General features: G+C 41.5%; 2 protein-coding genes across 5 annotated transcripts in view; one reads left to right on the top strand and one right to left on the bottom strand.

Moving 5' to 3' along the window:
• LOC135219377 (DNA repair protein RAD51 homolog 3-like) overlaps window positions 1-17,147 on the top strand; it is a 247,163-nt gene that overhangs the window by 193,917 nt on the left and 36,099 nt on the right. The window lies entirely within an intron of this gene.
• The window catches only part of LOC135220041 (DNA repair protein RAD51 homolog 3-like), a 56,081-nt gene that overhangs the window by 13,834 nt on the left and 25,100 nt on the right, over window positions 1-17,147 (bottom strand). Inside the window, exon 3 of the mRNA XM_064257372.1 lies at window positions 4,121-4,226. Coding sequence (XP_064113442.1) covers window positions 4,121-4,226 — 106 coding nt within the window. The remainder of the gene's footprint in view (window positions 1-4,120; window positions 4,227-17,147) is intronic.

Raw genomic sequence — 17,147 nt, 5'->3', positions numbered from 1 at the left:
AGGCGATTATGTACATCTATGAAAGACTCGATTCTTGATACATGAAGTATATTTGCTCCCAACAGAAAAAGGGAGATTTCTAGCCCATTGTAGTCATTTGGGGGTGGCAGTTGATAATTTTTAGTAGATAGGCCTGGCAGGAGGAGAGGGAAAATTTGCTATCCCAATCAGATTTAGTTAAACCCTTTTTTAAAGTTACTTTTCTTATCCAATATTGATTACCTTGGTAATGATAACTTTATTGCTACTAACATTAAATCATTATTATTTTGCATATCTGGGGTCATGAATATGTAATGGAATTATGAAAAGTTATCGTTGAGGATCAGCTATTGTACGTGACGTGACAATTTAACCCCTGTCCTTGAATATAAACAATCCAAGAAAGCGAAACTTTATCAGTGAAATGAAAATAGAATCTGATGACATTTGTTGTTCCAATTCAAACAAGAGTCAGAGACATACCCTTTCTTATTTCAAAGTGAATACAGGTAGTCCCCGGGTTACGACGGTGTCGGCTTACGACGTTCCAAAGTTACGACGCTAGTCAATAGACGTTATTTCTAGGGTTACGACGCTAGTCAATAGATGTTATTTCTAGGGTTACGACGCCTACAACGCTCGTCGGGGAGATAAAATATGACACCAAAAATGCAAAATAATCAATATTTGAAGGTTTTTTTGATGATAAATGCCATAAGAATGCAGTTTACATAGTTTTCAATGCACCCAAAGCATTAAAAGTAAGGTTTTCTTAGGATTTTTGACGATGTTCCGGCTTACGACGATTTTCGGCTTACGACGTGTCTCAAGAACGGAACCCCCGTCGTAACCCGGGGACCGCCTGTACTTTAATTATTGCCAAGGTAGTTTCCCAATTGCCAGCACACTCGAAAGTGCGACGCTGTCATATCCACAAGTAACCCAGATGAGGGGGGAAAGAGTTTTGTCCGCGGGTGTACCTCCGCATATTAACCCTTAAACGCCGAAGCGGTATTGTAAAAATCGTCTCCCGTATGCCGGCGGCGTTCGCGAGTGAGCGCCGAAGCGGAAAAAATGTTTTTAAAAAAAATCACACCACGCTTAGTTTTCAAGATTAAGAGTTCATTTTTGGCTCCTTTTTTGTCATTGCCTGAAGTTTAGTATGCAACCATCAGAAATGAAAAAAAATATCATTATCATATATGTATAAATATTTGGATATATGACAGTGCAAAAAAAATTTCATAGATAATTGTATACAAATCGTGCTGTGAGCAAAATGGTTAAAGCTAACGAGTTAATTTTTGTTGTTGTATTGCACACTAAATTGTGATCATTTTGGTATAAAACACATTGTAAAACGATCAAGGCAACACAGATAAAATATTATCACAAAATGATGCATGAATTTGTAACGCGCGGACATAAAAAAAAGCTGTTTTAAAAAATTCACCATAAATCGAAATATTGTGCTAGATACTTCCTGTTTGTTGCAAAATGAAGGTAATTGATTGAATATTACTAGACTGTAAGTGTTGTAGCTTACAATTGCAGTTTTTGACCATTTCGTTTGAGTTAAAGTTGACCGAAGGACAAATATTTTTTATTTATCGTTATTTATATGAAAATATTTCAAAACTGATAAAAGCTACAACCATAGGCTGTTTTTGGCTGTATTCTACATGAAATTGCACACATTTTCATATATAAAACTTTATGTAACGGCTAATTTAAAATGGTGCAAACATTACGACAATCGGACAAAAAAATGTATGATTTTTTCGGAAGAGTTACAGAGCGGACGTAAGGAAAAAGTTTTTTTCATAAATTCACCATAAATCGAAATATTGTGCTAGAGACTTCCAATTTATTGCAAAATAAAGGTAAATGATTCAATATTACTAGAATGTAATATTTTTAGCTTACAATTAAGTTTTTAGATCATTTCGGTTGAGTCAAAGTTGACCGAATGTTGAAATTTTGGCACTAATTGTTATTTAAATGAAAATATTTCAAAACCGATAAAAGCTACAACCATGGGTTGTTAATCGTTGTATTCTACATGAAATTTCGCACATTTTCATATATAAAACTTTATGTAACGGCTAATTTAAAATGGTGCAAACATTACGACAATTGGACGAAAAAATTAGATTTTTTTTCGGAAGAGTTACCGCGCGGACGTAAGGAAAATGTTTTTTTTTTCATAAATTCACCATAAATCGTAATATTATGCTAGAGACTTCCAATTTGTTGCAAAATAAAGGTTAATGATTGAATATTACTAGAATGTAATGTAATAGTTTTTTACCATTTCAGTCGAGTCAAAGTTGACCGAAGGTTGATATTTTGACAATTATCGTTATTTATATGAAAATATTTCAAAACTGATAAAAGCTACAACCATGGGTTGTTTTTAGTTGTATTCTACATGAAATTGCACACATTTCCATATAACGTATATAACTTTATGTAACGGCTAATTTAAAATGGTGCAAACATTACAACAATCGGACAAAAAATTTATGATTTTTTCGGTAGAGTTACCGCGTGGACGTAAGGAAAAAGATTTTTTTCATAAATTCACCATAAATCAAAATATTGTGTTAGAGATTTCCAATTTGTTGCAAAATGAAGGTAAATGATTACATATTACTAGAATATACGAGTTTTAGCTTAAATTACGTTTTTCAACCATTTCGGAAGTCAAAGTTGACCGAAGGTTGAAATTTTGGCACTTATCTTTATTTATATGAAAATATTTCAAAACTGATAAAAGCTACAACCATGAGTTGCTTTTCGTTGTATTCTATATGAAATTGTGCACATTTTCATATATAATACTCCATGTAATGGCTAATATAAAATGGTGCAAAAATTATGTCAAAGTGACAAAATCATTTCCGAGATGTATCGCTGATACTTTTTAGTGCGAGAAAAGGAAATTCACGCTTGCGCGCCTGGGTAACGATTGTAAACAAAACAACAGCTTGATCCGTGAGCTCCCAGCATCCCCCAAGGCGAGTGATTCAAAAGTTTTTGCCTAGTAAGCCTATAACTATTTTTCCGCGAATTTTTAACAAACTTTTTTATATTGATGTACGTCCAATCGGCACCCAACAGACAATTTATATCAACGTTTAATACGTCCAATCGGCGTTAAAGGGTTAAAACTCACCATTTTACTATATGGAGATATTCTACTCACTGTTCAAGTATGTTAAGAGTTGTCTGGATTCTACTGGAATGAGGTTGATGTTTTCTTTCCATCAACAGGAATGCTGATGATGGGCAATGGTAGCAGTCCCTACATTCATCCTTATATAAACTCCTAGATCTCCCTATGAGATAAATGCTCTAGACCTTTGACTAAGATGATATGAAACAAACAAGAGGTCCTCTGTTGCACTGTCCACCCACCATGAGTGACAATTACAATCTCATCTCCTCAACATGAAGAAGTTTTCCAACAAAAATACTGAATTACTGCCAAATAGGTGGTACTAATACCAAGTTTCTCTACACCCATTTCTGTCACACTAACAAAACAAAGATAGTTTATCTGACCAAATGAAGCTCTGAAATCTGATTGAAAGCCATAACATTTTACACTTTTCTGAGACTTAAGATTAGTAGTCTGACACCCAGGGGGGCAATAATAAATATACATAATCTAATTCTCAATTTGAAGAGTATGAATTATGAAGTCTCATATAGTTCCCAATGAAGTGTACTGTATTTCACATTAACATTTCTATAACTACAAAGTAAATTCACAATGGACAAGACGAAAAGACCATTACATTGCTAAACAATCTTCTGCAAAATTGAATGTTCCTACAAGGGAAAAAGACAAAATGGCAAAACACATGCAAGAGAAAATAGTATATTGTGAATAAAATATAAATGATAAAAAACAGACATGATTAAAAAAGTAAGAAAAATTAAAGCAAACAAGCATGGCTCTGTCATGAGTGTAAAAATAGGATTAAAAAAATTTCAAGAGCAAAAGATAAATCATGTCACATAAAGTCCTATGACACAAAAGTACAGTATTTTTGATTATTGGTAAAATGTTTAAACAAAACACCTAGACCAGAATATTCCTCATTAAGTAAATAAAAATAAATTTTGTTACCTAAAATAATGGACATGACTCAAAACTGACTCAGCTGTAAAGGTAACTGTATCACTGTCAAGCAAATTTGCTGTTTTCAAGTGCTGGATGGCATGCACAGCAACTTCTGAAAATAAATAAAATCATGTAGCTTTTTACTTTTTGCCATCATAAACCACACAAACAGTGGCCTATGAGAATTATGCACTTAAAGCCCCGTCCACAAAGTTGAGCTTTGCTCGACGAACTGTGTTCAATGTGATGTCAGAAGCAAGGAAGTCAGAACTTTTCCCGCTGTATCTACACTTCTGACGTTGGGCAAAGTTCATCGGGCAAAGCTCACCTGTGTGGACAGGGTCTAACCACCAAATCATGGAATTTGTTTAAACTAAAGTACTGCTGTGTGGTGATCCCTCACAACTCGGTCATTTCAGGCATGGAACTTCATGTTATCTGGTATCTTGTATTATGTCTCTGTTACACCCACAATGTAGGTAGTGTCATTTTTTCATTCAAGCAACATATATGCCCCATAAGAATCTGCTGTATTTGCACTTCTGGAATTAATAAGTATCATAACACTTTTATACAATGGTATGAATTTATGAGAAAAGAAAAACCATTGCCTTATTAGAACCTTTACTTAACCCTTAATGGACGGACATCCTCATGAGTAGCAATAACAGGTTTTGGGCAGTGGACGGAGTCAATCATGGTGAGTAACAATATTACACGTCATCGATTTGGGAGAATCAGGCGGGAAAGAGGTGCCATTACTTCTATAGCCCATAAATTCATTAATGGCAACTTTTAGTATGGCTAAAATCAACTGGGCGGATCATGAGAGTTAGTTGGGATCTTGACTTCAAGGGAGCATGTACTACTGCCTTTCTGTCTTCATGACCTCTTTTCGTAAATTTACTCATAAATATGCCAAGGGGTTACTGTTGGTTTTAGTTATCTTTTAAGATATTATGTCAGTTATACAAGCGGCCCTTGGTTAGCAGCAGGGGTTCTGTTCCTGGCTGCCGACGCTAAGCAATTTTCGACGCCACACTATTTTAAAGCCTGCAGCCGCCACACACCTTCTTTTGGAATACTAGACCAGTTAACAGTGCCCTAGACCAGTCAAATGGTGCCGTAATTCGCAATGGCACATTAAGTAAAATTATATTTATGCAGTATAGTACTATAGAATTTAATGTACAGTACATTATAGTATTATAAATACTATAAAGCAAAAAAAAGCCTAACTTTAATCATTCAGGTGTCTAGAGTATGTAAAGATATAATAAGGTTTTACACAGTGTACAGGTAGCTGTAGTGTTCAAGTTACGATAATTCGTCTTACGATAATCTGATTTTATGAGAGACCAAATTACAATAGCCTAACTTTATCCCATCTTCTAGTTACATAAGTTCAAAAACAGCAAAAGAGAACGTTAAAAGAATGGCTTTAATGTTATACTCGTTGTGTAACGTGTACAGCCATGAACAACCGAACGAGAAACTACTTTTTTTTCTAAGTACAACCGAATTGGATAACAACATCCGTTTGGCTTGCATTTCAATCATCGTACTATAGTAAACTATTACCGTAGTTGTTATAAATGATGTTATGTAGAACAGGACTGAGATATCTTAATGAAATAACTTTATTCGCGATAGATCAAAGATCAATATAGATAAAAGATCAATTGGGAAATATACTGTTAGATTTGAGCCTAGTTATAGCTTAAGCTGAAAAAACTGTTCACGCTGCTAATGACCATTATTGTGCATCGGCAACAAAGATAAAACTCCGGTAAACGTATGCCATCAAACCACAAGTGTAGATCAAAATTGAGATAAAATCATTTTAATCAAAACTACTGAGCTTGAAAGAACACATTTTACTGTTGGTTTCACACCAATATAAGATAAATAACGTAAAGTTCGTATTAAGATGATATAAAGGAAAATTGCGAATGGAATCACGTTAATTTTTTTCCTCAATAAACATCCCGCTAACGTAATCTGTTAAAAAAAAAAAAATTAGTTCACAATCACGAGATATTCAAGAAATATTCCCACCTAAAAAAAATGTATAAGGAAAAATAACCCTGTCTCATATATGTCAAGTATCTAGATATTCGTTTATGCTAACTAGAAGCAAGAAAATTTGCTCAGAATTGCGTTACATATGGCGAAACAAACTCGTATTCGCCATCAGCTGATTTCCAAACCAAAACATTGGCCGCTCCACGGAATACTGGCTTAGATTTACCATAGTATTTTATAATACAATAATATGAGAATACATACAATATTATTGGATACAGTGAAGTAATGTATAACTTTTTAAAAGGTTTATGGAGAAGATGCATAATTACTTTTTCTTCTGTGCTTACCTTAATTTTCTTCACTGTGCCATCTACGTAGCAGTGGCATCTCAAGCTCGTACTGTTGTACCTCAATTTTTTCCTCAAGTAACAAAGAAAAAAATCGACCGAGTTGCACAGTTATATTTTGTAATTCTATCCCATGGAAAAACAAACAAAAGGGATTTTGACGCAGGAAAAATCTATTTCTGGGCGAGGAAGCCGTGTCGCCCAGTGAAATATGTCTGCTTTAGCACTATTTCTAGTAAAATATTGCTATAATACCAGAGAACTGCTAAATTGGACATGTCAGAAGCCTCTGACTCGCTCACCTATATAAAAGGTGTCGGTATAAAAACTGGGGCGAGTGTTAAACACTACCACAGCAACCCCTCCAATTAGCCTTTTCCTCATCAAAAGACCCTAAATACGGGAGCCGACCCAAGGTCACACCTAGCTACCCCGTTGAAGGCGGCTGTGACGTCATACTTATCGATAGCAATGAAGCTTGGTGCACTGCCAGGGGAGGGAAGGGGAAAAAAAAAAAAAAAAAAAAAAAAAAAAAAAAAAAAAAAACCAGGGGGGGTATTTCACTGGGCGTACGGCGGCTTCCTCGCCCAGAAATAGATTTTTCCTACGTCAAAATCCCTTTTCTGGGCTCAGGCCGTGTCGCTCCCGTGAAATTGTACCAGAGAAACACCAAGCTACATCACTCTGAAATGAAACAGAATATTAAATTGTATAAACTAACACCATAGACCAAGTGAAATAGCAAAGAGATTTGCTGCGATAGGTAGGATGTTAATAAAACTGGCATAATGGAAAATATTCATATGACACAAGGACAGTACTATATTGATGTTGCAAGGAGACACTGACCTCCCTACAGCTATTGCCTGATATTTAAGATCCTCCAAGGACTTAAGGTAAAGCTTTGGAAAACCCAGTGCGACTGCCGACCAGTATATTTCTTCAGATCATCAAAGTTCATATATTTGAAGAAATTTACAGAAGTTGTTATAGCCCGAATAGCACGCGCTTTGGGAAAGGACCCTGGGCTGACTTCCTTGGTAAAATACAAAAACTGCTGCGTAATGCCCTTTAGGGATATGGTACCACCACCGCCCCACATGAAAAGGAGGGGGGGGGGCCTTCGGAAAAGGTAGATGTGCTAGATAAATAGTCCTTTGTGGTTTTAACAGTACATAAAGATGGATGTTGCGGAAGCGGAACAACCTTCCAGGGGATCGCCTTACCAAAGGGTTCTCATTCTTAGCCATAAAATAATTATTTGGTGAAAGCAACACGTAACCGAGGGAAGGAATTCTATATGCCCTTGGCCACTAGATAAAGATGACATCTCCGATGTTCTGGCACCTGAAGCCAGACTTAATAAAAACAGTGCCTTACGCAAAAGGGTTTGGCAATCACATTTGAAGTTGTCTGTTTTAGAGTCTAACCTGAGACCATCGTTAAGAAACCATGACACTGACGACGGCCTTTGAATGGGCCGCAGGCGTGCACAAGCCCTTGGGATTGAGGTGAAATAAGACTCAGTTAGATTTATACCAAACCCGAGAAGAAAATCTTTTTCGGAGCTGACTTAGTGGTTGTTATTGTGGCAACTGCCAAGCCTTGTTCGAATAAAGGCCTGAAGAATGTTATAGTCACGTTCATTGTCATTACTTTGACATTGATTTCCTGAGAAATGTAGGCAATTGTTTAACTGCTGAATCATACTGGCAAAGTGTAGATTCTCTTTTGTCTGACTCCAAGAACAGAATGTTCTGTGGATCAATGTCCCCTACCCTCCTACCTGCAAACTACATGAAATCCATAAAGATAGGGTTTTGTGAAGACCTGAGGAATCGAACACAGTCACCGTTTGAACTTGTTGCGTCAGCCTCAAGCCCGGGAGAGGGTGAGGATGAAGACCTAGTTCTAGGAGAAGGAGAAACCAATTGTTCTTGGGCCAGTAAGGAGCTATGAGAGCCACCTGACCTTTGAAGGATTTCAACTTGTGCACACCTTCAGGAGAGGGTTCACTGGAGGGAATAAATAAACCTCCCTCCACTGGTTCCAATCTATACTCAGGGCATCCGTAGCGTATGCTAGAGGGTCCATACTTTGGGCGGCTACGTAACAAGGCAGCTTGTGGTTTGCCCCTGTAGCGAACATATCTACTTCAGACCCGTACTCTCCTACAAACCCTCTCGAAGGATTCCTGGTCCAGTGCCATTCTGGCTCCAGGGGGACTGACCGGGACAATGCGTTCTGCTACTACATTGTGGAATCCTGCCAGATGGGTAGCCGATAGATGCCAGGTGTTGCAAAATTGAATGTATACGTGAGTTTTGTCTTTTAAAATCAATTTAAGCAACATTTGTAAATAATATAATTTGCTATAAAAACATGATTCAATGATATAAAAGGGATTTTGACGTAAGGAAAAATCTATTTCTGGGCGATTGGTTCGTGTCGCCAGCGAAATATCCTTTAATCCATTATTTCTAAGGTAAATGTACTAACACATACCAGAGAATAAATAAAATAAAGAAAAGGTCAGTACTACTGACTCGCTCACCCTCCAAGAGGGTGTCGGTATGAACACTATGGCGAGTGAGACCACTACCACGAACCGCTTGCCAATAGAAATCTCCCACTACAAAATCCCCACTAGAGGGGAGCCGAACCACAGAGTGGGCAGCAACTACTACTACTCCATCCCATGCTGCCGACTGCTGCGCCTCTGGTGGCCATCCTGAAGTTAGCAGACAATCTTGAGCGTTGGGATGGGCAGGGCGGGATTTCGCTGGCGACACGAACCAATCGCCCAGAAATAGATTTTTCCTTACGTCAAAATCCTTTTCTGGGCTCAGTTCGTGTCGCTGCGCGAAATCGTACCAGAGAAATAGCACAAGATTGTAAAGAACAAAATAAAAGATAACATAAAATGAAGAAATATAATTGCTAATAGATATACATATACACAATGATACAAAATAGAAATATTACTTAAAAATTAACTTAAGGTTAATAATATTTCTTAAATAACTTAAATTTAACATATATATATATGGGCTTATATGGAATATATGTTGAGATTAGTATCTGTGTATAGTTAATATGTACAAAGAAATTAAAGCAATTATAACAATAACTGAATAGAACAAACTTCAACAATAATATAATAAAGGAATGTATATGACTTAGTATACAAAAACCCGTAACCATTGTAAATAAGATGTGTCACCCTAGCATAACAAAAATAAGGGGATCACATCAAAGAGATCATTATATACAATCAATTGTGAGTGACCCTAGCAAAAAAATAAGGGGCACCCACTATACCATCATAAGAGCAGCTAAGACTCAAGGTAAACGTAGATGAACATGGCAGGTATAGACGAACTGTTGGGTGAGATAGGTAGAAAGGAGAACTGGATCTTCTACTAAAGATTAAGCCGAGTCGGGGGAAACTATGTTACCCGCCGCAACTGCTGAAAATTTCAGAGCTTCCAAGGACTTTAAGTAATGACGCTTAAATACTGTCGGCGATTTCCATCCAGTATACTTTTTTAAGTCATCGAAATTCATGTGTTGGAAATAGTTAATTGAGGTGGCTACTGCCCTGACATCATGTGCTTTAGGGAAGGAATCAGGATTGGCTTGCTTAATAAAGTACAGGATCTGTTGCCTGATGCCTTTAATAGATAAAGTACCACCTTTTCTCTCTTAAAGAGAGGACCCGATGAGGATGAGGATGTCCTGTAAAGAAAGGCTCGTAAGGTTGATACTGGACAAAGAGAAATATCTTGTGGAAGGGGTGGGTACAACTTTCCACGGTTCCCACCTCATCAAAGGATCTTCATTCTTTGCTATAAAACTACGTTCCGGAGAAAGTAGAACTTCCCCTGTGGAAGAATTCAACATGATCCGGATCTCTGGATAATGCCGACAGTTCTGAAATTCTAGCTCCTGAAGCCAAGCTTAATAAAAATAGAGTTTTTCTTAAGAGCATTATAAATGAACATGTGTTATTATCTGTTTCTGAAGCCAGCTTAGAACATCATTTAAGAAACCATGATACTGACGTAGGCCTCACTGAAGGTCCTAAGTCTAGCACAAGCCTTGGGAATAGACAAGAAGTAAGAGTCTGTCAAGTCTATGCTGAAACCGAGTTGAAAAATCTTTTTCAAGGCTGACTTGTTTGTCGTAATAGTGCTAGCTGCTAAGCCTTTTTCAAATAAAGATCTGAAAAAGGATATAGCTGAATTGATTGTCATGATTCTAATATCTGATTCTCTCAGGAAGGTTGCTAACTTTTTGACTGCAGCATCATACTGTCTCAAAGTTGAATCTCTTTTATCAGATTCCAAGAAGAGAATATTTTGAGGATCAATATTCGCACTCTTTTAGCCGCAAACTTCATGAAGTCCATAAAGTTAGGGTTTTGAGAATTCCTGAGGAAGCGAACACAGTCTTGTTTGTACTGACTGGGAGAGCCTGGGATTGGGAATTCGAAGAGGACGAAGACCCAGTTCCAGAATGAGAGGGTACCAATTGCTCTTCGGCCAGTCTGGGGCTACTAGAGCCACTTGACCCTTGAACGTCCTGAGTTTGTTCAGCACCTTCAGGAGAAGATTCACTGGAGGAAAGACATAAATCTTCTCCCAGTTGTTCCAGTCTATGGACAGGGCGTCCGTGGCATAGGCCAGAGGGTCCAGGTTGGGGGCCACATAACATGGGAGTTTGTGGTTCACTTGGGATGCGAATAGATCCACTTGTAGACCTGGAACCCTCCGAAGGATCCATTGGAACGAACTGTTGTCCAGTGACCATTCCGACTCCAGAGGAACTGATCGGGATAGAGCATCTGCTATGACATTTCTCACTCCAGCTATATGGGTGGAGGAGAGGTGCCAACTGAACTTGTCCGCCAGGGAGAAGATGGCTACCATGACATGATTCAGATGACGTGACTTGGAGCCTCCCCTGTTTACACAATGGACTACCACTGCGCTGTCTAAGACTAGCTTTATGTGGGAGTTCTTTGGCGGACGTAACCTTTTTAGAGTCAAGAACACTGCCATTGCTTCCAGTACATTTATGTGAAGCTGACGGAACTGGGGTGACCAGGTTCCTTGAACCTTCTTGAACTGAGAATATCCTCCCCAGCCGCTTAATGAAAGCGTCCGTGTGGATGGTAATCCCGGACGGAGGAGGAAACTGAAGGGGTACTGATATTGACAGGTTCTTCACTTTTGACCAAGGGCGTAGACGATTCCGTAGAATCTGAGGGACTGATGATAATTTGTCCCTGTACCTGACATTTGCTCGTGAGCGCCAGATTCTGGTTAGGTCTTTCAGTTTGGCTTTCATCAAGATGTTTGTCACTGATGCAAACTGGAGTGAACCCAGAATCCTTTCCTGGGTTCTCCTTGAAGCAAGTTTGTGTCCTAGAAATTGCTTTACTGATTTCGCTATTTCTTTTCTCTTGGCTGATGGAATCGACAGAGTATGGGAGGATAGATTCCATTGAATGCCCAGCCACTGAAAGTTTGACTCCGGAGTGAGTCTCGATTTGGTCCTGTTTATCTTGAACCCTAGATATTCCAGGAACTGGATTACTTTCAGTGTTGCTTTGCGACATTCCTCGACTGTTGGAGCCCAAATTAACCAATCGTCGAGATACGCTACTACCATGATCCCTTGCGATCTTAGTTGTTGGACGACTACTTCCGCCAACTTCGTGAACACCCTGGGTGCTACGTTCAGACCGAAGGGAACTACCTTGAAGGAGAATGCTTGATCTCCTATCTTGAAGCCCAGATAAGGGCGAAAGTGTCTTGCAATAGGGATATGATAGTATGCGTCTGTAAGATCGATAGAGGTGGTGACGGCCCCACGGGGAAGTAAGGTCCGCACCTGCGAGATGGTGAGCATCTTGAACTTGTCGCAGCGAATGGCCAAGTTTAAACGGGACAAGTCTAAGATTACCCTTCTTTTTTGTGAGCCTTTCTTTGGAACGCTGAACAAGCGCCCTTGAAACTTTAATCTGTTGACTCTCGCTATTGCTCCTTTCTGAAGGAGGTCCTCCGCATACTCCGTCAATTCTTTGGATGGAAGTTGAAGGAAAGGTCTGGGTGGGGGCGGATTCGCCACCCAACTCCAACCCAGGCCTTTCGACACAATACTTTGTGCCCATTTGCTGAATCCCCACCGGTGGCGGAAGAGAAACAGCCTCCCTCCTACCTGGAAGTTCTCATTGATGCTGGTAGCCTCCGCGGCCTCCCCGGAAGTGTTTACCTCTATTAAGGGACCTTCCTGATCCTCTCTGACGAAAGGATCGCTTACCTCTGCCTCCCCTACCCGAGCGGTCATACTGCTGAAATGCCTGGCCTTCGAACACTTGGTTGAAGGCTGGAGACAGCGTAAGAGGTGGAAGGTTGAGGCTGGGGGAAATCACATAGATAGGCTGTGATTGGGCCTTGGAGGTAGAGGGTTGGGCCGCCTGCACCAACGGAACAGCTGAAACAGGCTGGGCGAAGCGTTGCTGTTTCTTTTGGTAAGGCTGGAAACGTCTGGGTTTCCTCTGAGCCTTACCCCTCACTGCTTGGTCTTGGCGTCTCTTTGCAGTGAGACCCCAACGATCCTTAAGGCTTTGGTTAAGCCTTGTAGCTTCCGCCTGGACCTCCTTTACCATTGCATCGGGGAAGAGGTCTGCTCCCCAGATGTTTTGATGAAAGCAACTTATTCGGTTCATGCCGAATAGTTGCTTCCTGGAGGACATGCTTCCGACAATTCGTTCTGGCTGTGGCGAACTCAAACATGTCAGACTGTTACCGTTTGAGTCAGTGACTTGGTGATCAGCTTGAATAGTGGCTCGGAACCGTAAGCAATGGTAGCCACTTCTGTCATGGCCAATGGAGTTAATAGACCTGGCCAGCCTAGACTTGGCCTCAAACTCCGCCTGAATGAGGCTGTCCGGAAGTCTAGGCAGCTTCTCACCAAACTGCTCCATAGCACAGTCTGGTTTGAGTTTGCCCGCCGAAAAAGTGTTGGGCAGGTCTTCCCACAAATCTCCGGTTGAGGGAAGTAAAGGAGATGTAGGGTCCGCTTCCTTTAGCTGCAGTAAACGACTCCCCCTTTTGGGCCGCTGGGATAGTGACCGTAGCGATCTTGGTAAGGAAGGGAAGCGGAGTTCCCTCTTCCATTGTGAAAATGGTGAATGGACTCTTAAAGGGTTGTATCTTCGTATTAGAACAATCCATGTCCTCTAAGCCCCTGAGCCATTCTCTTTGAGCCTGGTCACGTGAATAGAGGACTGTCTCTTTAGGGACCTTGTCATCTCGCGTCATGGCAGCGGCAGTGAGTCTGGCGTAGCCAATGAACGGCGGTTGTAGATCCTCTGGGTAGAACTCGAAGTCCTCAATCCTTCGAGTTCCACACTCCGGGATATAAATAAGCCCGTCCTGGAAGGGGGCATATGACGCCACCCTCCAGGGGTTATTCATAGAGAACGGAGGCAGAGAGTCATGAGGTGGAAGCTGAGCTATACCTGTGCCGAAAGGTGGGGGAGTAGCTAGCGGAGCCTGGCTCAGTTCGGCGATAATGTTATCCTGGGAGTTAATCCTGTCGGACAACCGGGAGAACATCTGCTCCATACTGTTCTTGAGAGAACCGACCAAATCCCCCATGTGTTGCAACAGGCCAGCATTGGGATCCAAAGCCGGAGCTGCTGCGGAGGTGGTCGGGTAACTCTGAACAGGTACCAAAGGAAGAGGAGAAACGGCTGACTCCGCTGGAGTATGTGATCTCTCCTTGGAAGATCTACTCCTTGAGGATTTGGAGCCGAACCCAGAAGCTCTAGACCTCTCTGCTCCGGGGTTTGTAGCCGGAGACTTGCGAGATGTTGACGCCGACGACGTCTTTTTAGACGACGACGACGTCTTACTCAGGGTTTTCACCACCGTCTGTCCTTTGACCTTAGGTCTTACGGAAGCATCAGGAGAAGTATAAAGGAGCTCAGCTCCTGTAAAGCCTTGGAAGGAAGCTGGAGAGTTTGCAGGAGTAGAAGATCCAGTGGTCCAACGTACTCACCTCGACCAACAGGTCGTCAACACCTACCATTGGTTCAATATTTAGATCCAGTGTCGCGACTTCCGACGAGATGTCCTGGCCTGGTTCAGTCAACGAAGCGGCGAGCTGCTGCTGAATTGCCGCTATAGTCGGGGCTGCCTCTGCTGGGTCGACGTAACCCGTTGACTTGCCGCCGGGGAAGATCAGGACCGCCAACCTCTTCTCAAGGATGTAGGCTGTCCCTTGGCGGCGTTCTTGCCAAAACCGCCGACCCAAGCCCGCAGGGTTGCCAGGGCGGTGTCTCTAACAGCGGGAGCCTGGAAGAGAGGGTATTTGTTAGTTTTTTAAGTTTAAACTTAAAATTAAAAATTAAGTAATAGGTTAAACTAAAATTATAGAGGATGCGAGATCCCATATAAAACAAGCTTAAGTTTAAAATAAGAGATTAAAATTAAACTTAAGAACTATAACCTTGTAGGGATTAGCGAACGGAGTTGGGAATACTTACCCCGTCTAAGAGCTGGCTCACCAGATCGTAGCAAATAGTGCAGGTCTCGTGAAACCAGACTTGAAGGTTCCCGTGCGGAGTCGCGCATGGAGCATGGGATCTGCAGACTTCATGCCCACAGGGGTCCTGGAGCATGGCATTGCATCCGGGGCGGATGCTCACAGTTGGTGGTCTGTAAGTGAAAAGATACATGAGCATTCCTAAAAGAAGATATCACTTACAGGCTAGAGGTTAAAAGAACTCCGCTGCATGCCGGAGCGCGAAAAAATTTTTGGGCATAACCCCTCCCTTACCGCCTGAATAGGCTAGAACCCCGGAGAGATCCGGTGTGAGCAGGCAACGGAGGGATTTGGCTTAAGGTAGCTTAAATTAAACTTACTATAGTTTAAATTAAATACTAATTCTTAAACCTATAGCCATCGAACGTACCGGACTAAGTCCGGTGCGCGGCGGAGTTCGTGTCGCGATATCAGCGCGACGGGGTGGTTAGTAAAGACCAACTGTATGCCGCAGTCCGCCCGTCAGGGTGAACTAGCACCTTTCCACGTGGATGCCGGAGCTCCGGTAGATTAAAGAGCACAGTAAGCTGGGGAAAGGGTCGAGAGGGCGGAAACAGACTCGAGCTAGCAACGGAGCGACGGAGAAAGTAACGACGGAGGGGGGGAAGGCCAGTACCCCCCCCTTAGTCATCCGAGCTGCCGTGAAGCCAGAGAGAGGTCGAGTCCAGTCTGGGTCTGTCCAGCCCCCCTACTCCCTCCGCCTAGGGAGAGAGGGAGGCAGGACCGGGTATGTGGAGCGAGCGTGGACAGACCAACCCTCCCCCCGGCCCTATGGAAGAGCGGGAGGAGGGAAAGGTGACTGGACAGGCGTCTGGCTGCTCCGTGATCACGTAGTGACCACGGAGCGGTAACATGTAATACAATGACACAATACAGCCTAGGATAAAGCAACCAACTAATCAGAGAGATGCTATAGAGAAGCAACCGAACTGAAGAGCGGAAGCATAGTGGTGGATACCAATAAAACATAACCTAGGCTACGTGAAGCCAGACGCCGTAGACTAACCTAAAACATAAATAATCAAAATCACTTAACGTAAAGAAAGAAAATAAATCAGTAGGAGAAAAATCCAGGAGTGTACGACAAACTCGAAAGAAAAGTCTACCACTCAAAGCTAGCCGGGGCCGATACTAAGAGCTGTGGCTAGGGTCTGGATGGAAGATGCCTACGCAAGGTGAAGAAGACATGCATGCATGACATAAACCCAGTAGGCTGGACCCCTAACATAAAATAGATAACTAATAATAGAGCGTAATGAAATAAGGGAAGGTTCTGGGTATGGAAGACCAAGAACGAACCCGCCACGAGGCAGAACCATGCTGCCATGCTTCCGACCTAGAGCCCGTATTTATACCTAAAAAACGGCAAATACTGACTCAAGGGCGGAAAAACCAAATAGCAATAACAACTGATTACTTAACTTAGCTGCTGCGATGGCTGTACGCTCCATGACGAATAAATCCAAGATAGGGGCACAAAAAACACAGAGCAAAAAAGGGCACGTATATACGCTGTGCGCTAACTGAAAAGGATGGCCACCAGAGGCGCAGCAGTCGGCAGCATTGGATGGAGTAGTAGTAGTTGCTGCCCACTCTGTGGGTCGGCTCCCCTCTAGTGGGGATTTTGTAGTGGGAGATTTCTATTGGCAAGCGGTTCGTGGTAGTGGTCTCACTCGCCATAGTGTTCATACCGACACCCTCTTGGAGGGTGAGCGAGTCAGTAGTACTGACCTTTTCTTTATTTTATTTATTCTCTGGTATGTGTTAGTACATTTACCTTAGAAATAATGGATTAAAGGATATTTCGCGCAGCGACACGAACTGAGCCCAGAAATTAAAATGTTATTATACGGGCGCGACTGAACCACCTATTGTCTTTATCATGTGAAGGGCTGTTACAAAAACTTCAAATGGTCATGCGTATTGCCACTGTATCATATTTATGTACAAAAATAAAAAAATACCCTGTAATACATTTTTCATACACATTTTAAACATACAGGCACAAAAACTTATAACAGGAAGGTGAAGTTTCATTA

Source organism: Macrobrachium nipponense, chromosome 1 (genome assembly GCF_015104395.2).
Source record: "Macrobrachium nipponense isolate FS-2020 chromosome 1, ASM1510439v2, whole genome shotgun sequence".
NCBI lineage: Eukaryota > Metazoa > Arthropoda > Malacostraca > Decapoda > Palaemonidae > Macrobrachium > Macrobrachium nipponense.
The sequence above is the reverse complement of the archived record's forward strand: the minus strand, read 5'-3'. Positions and strand labels throughout refer to the sequence as shown.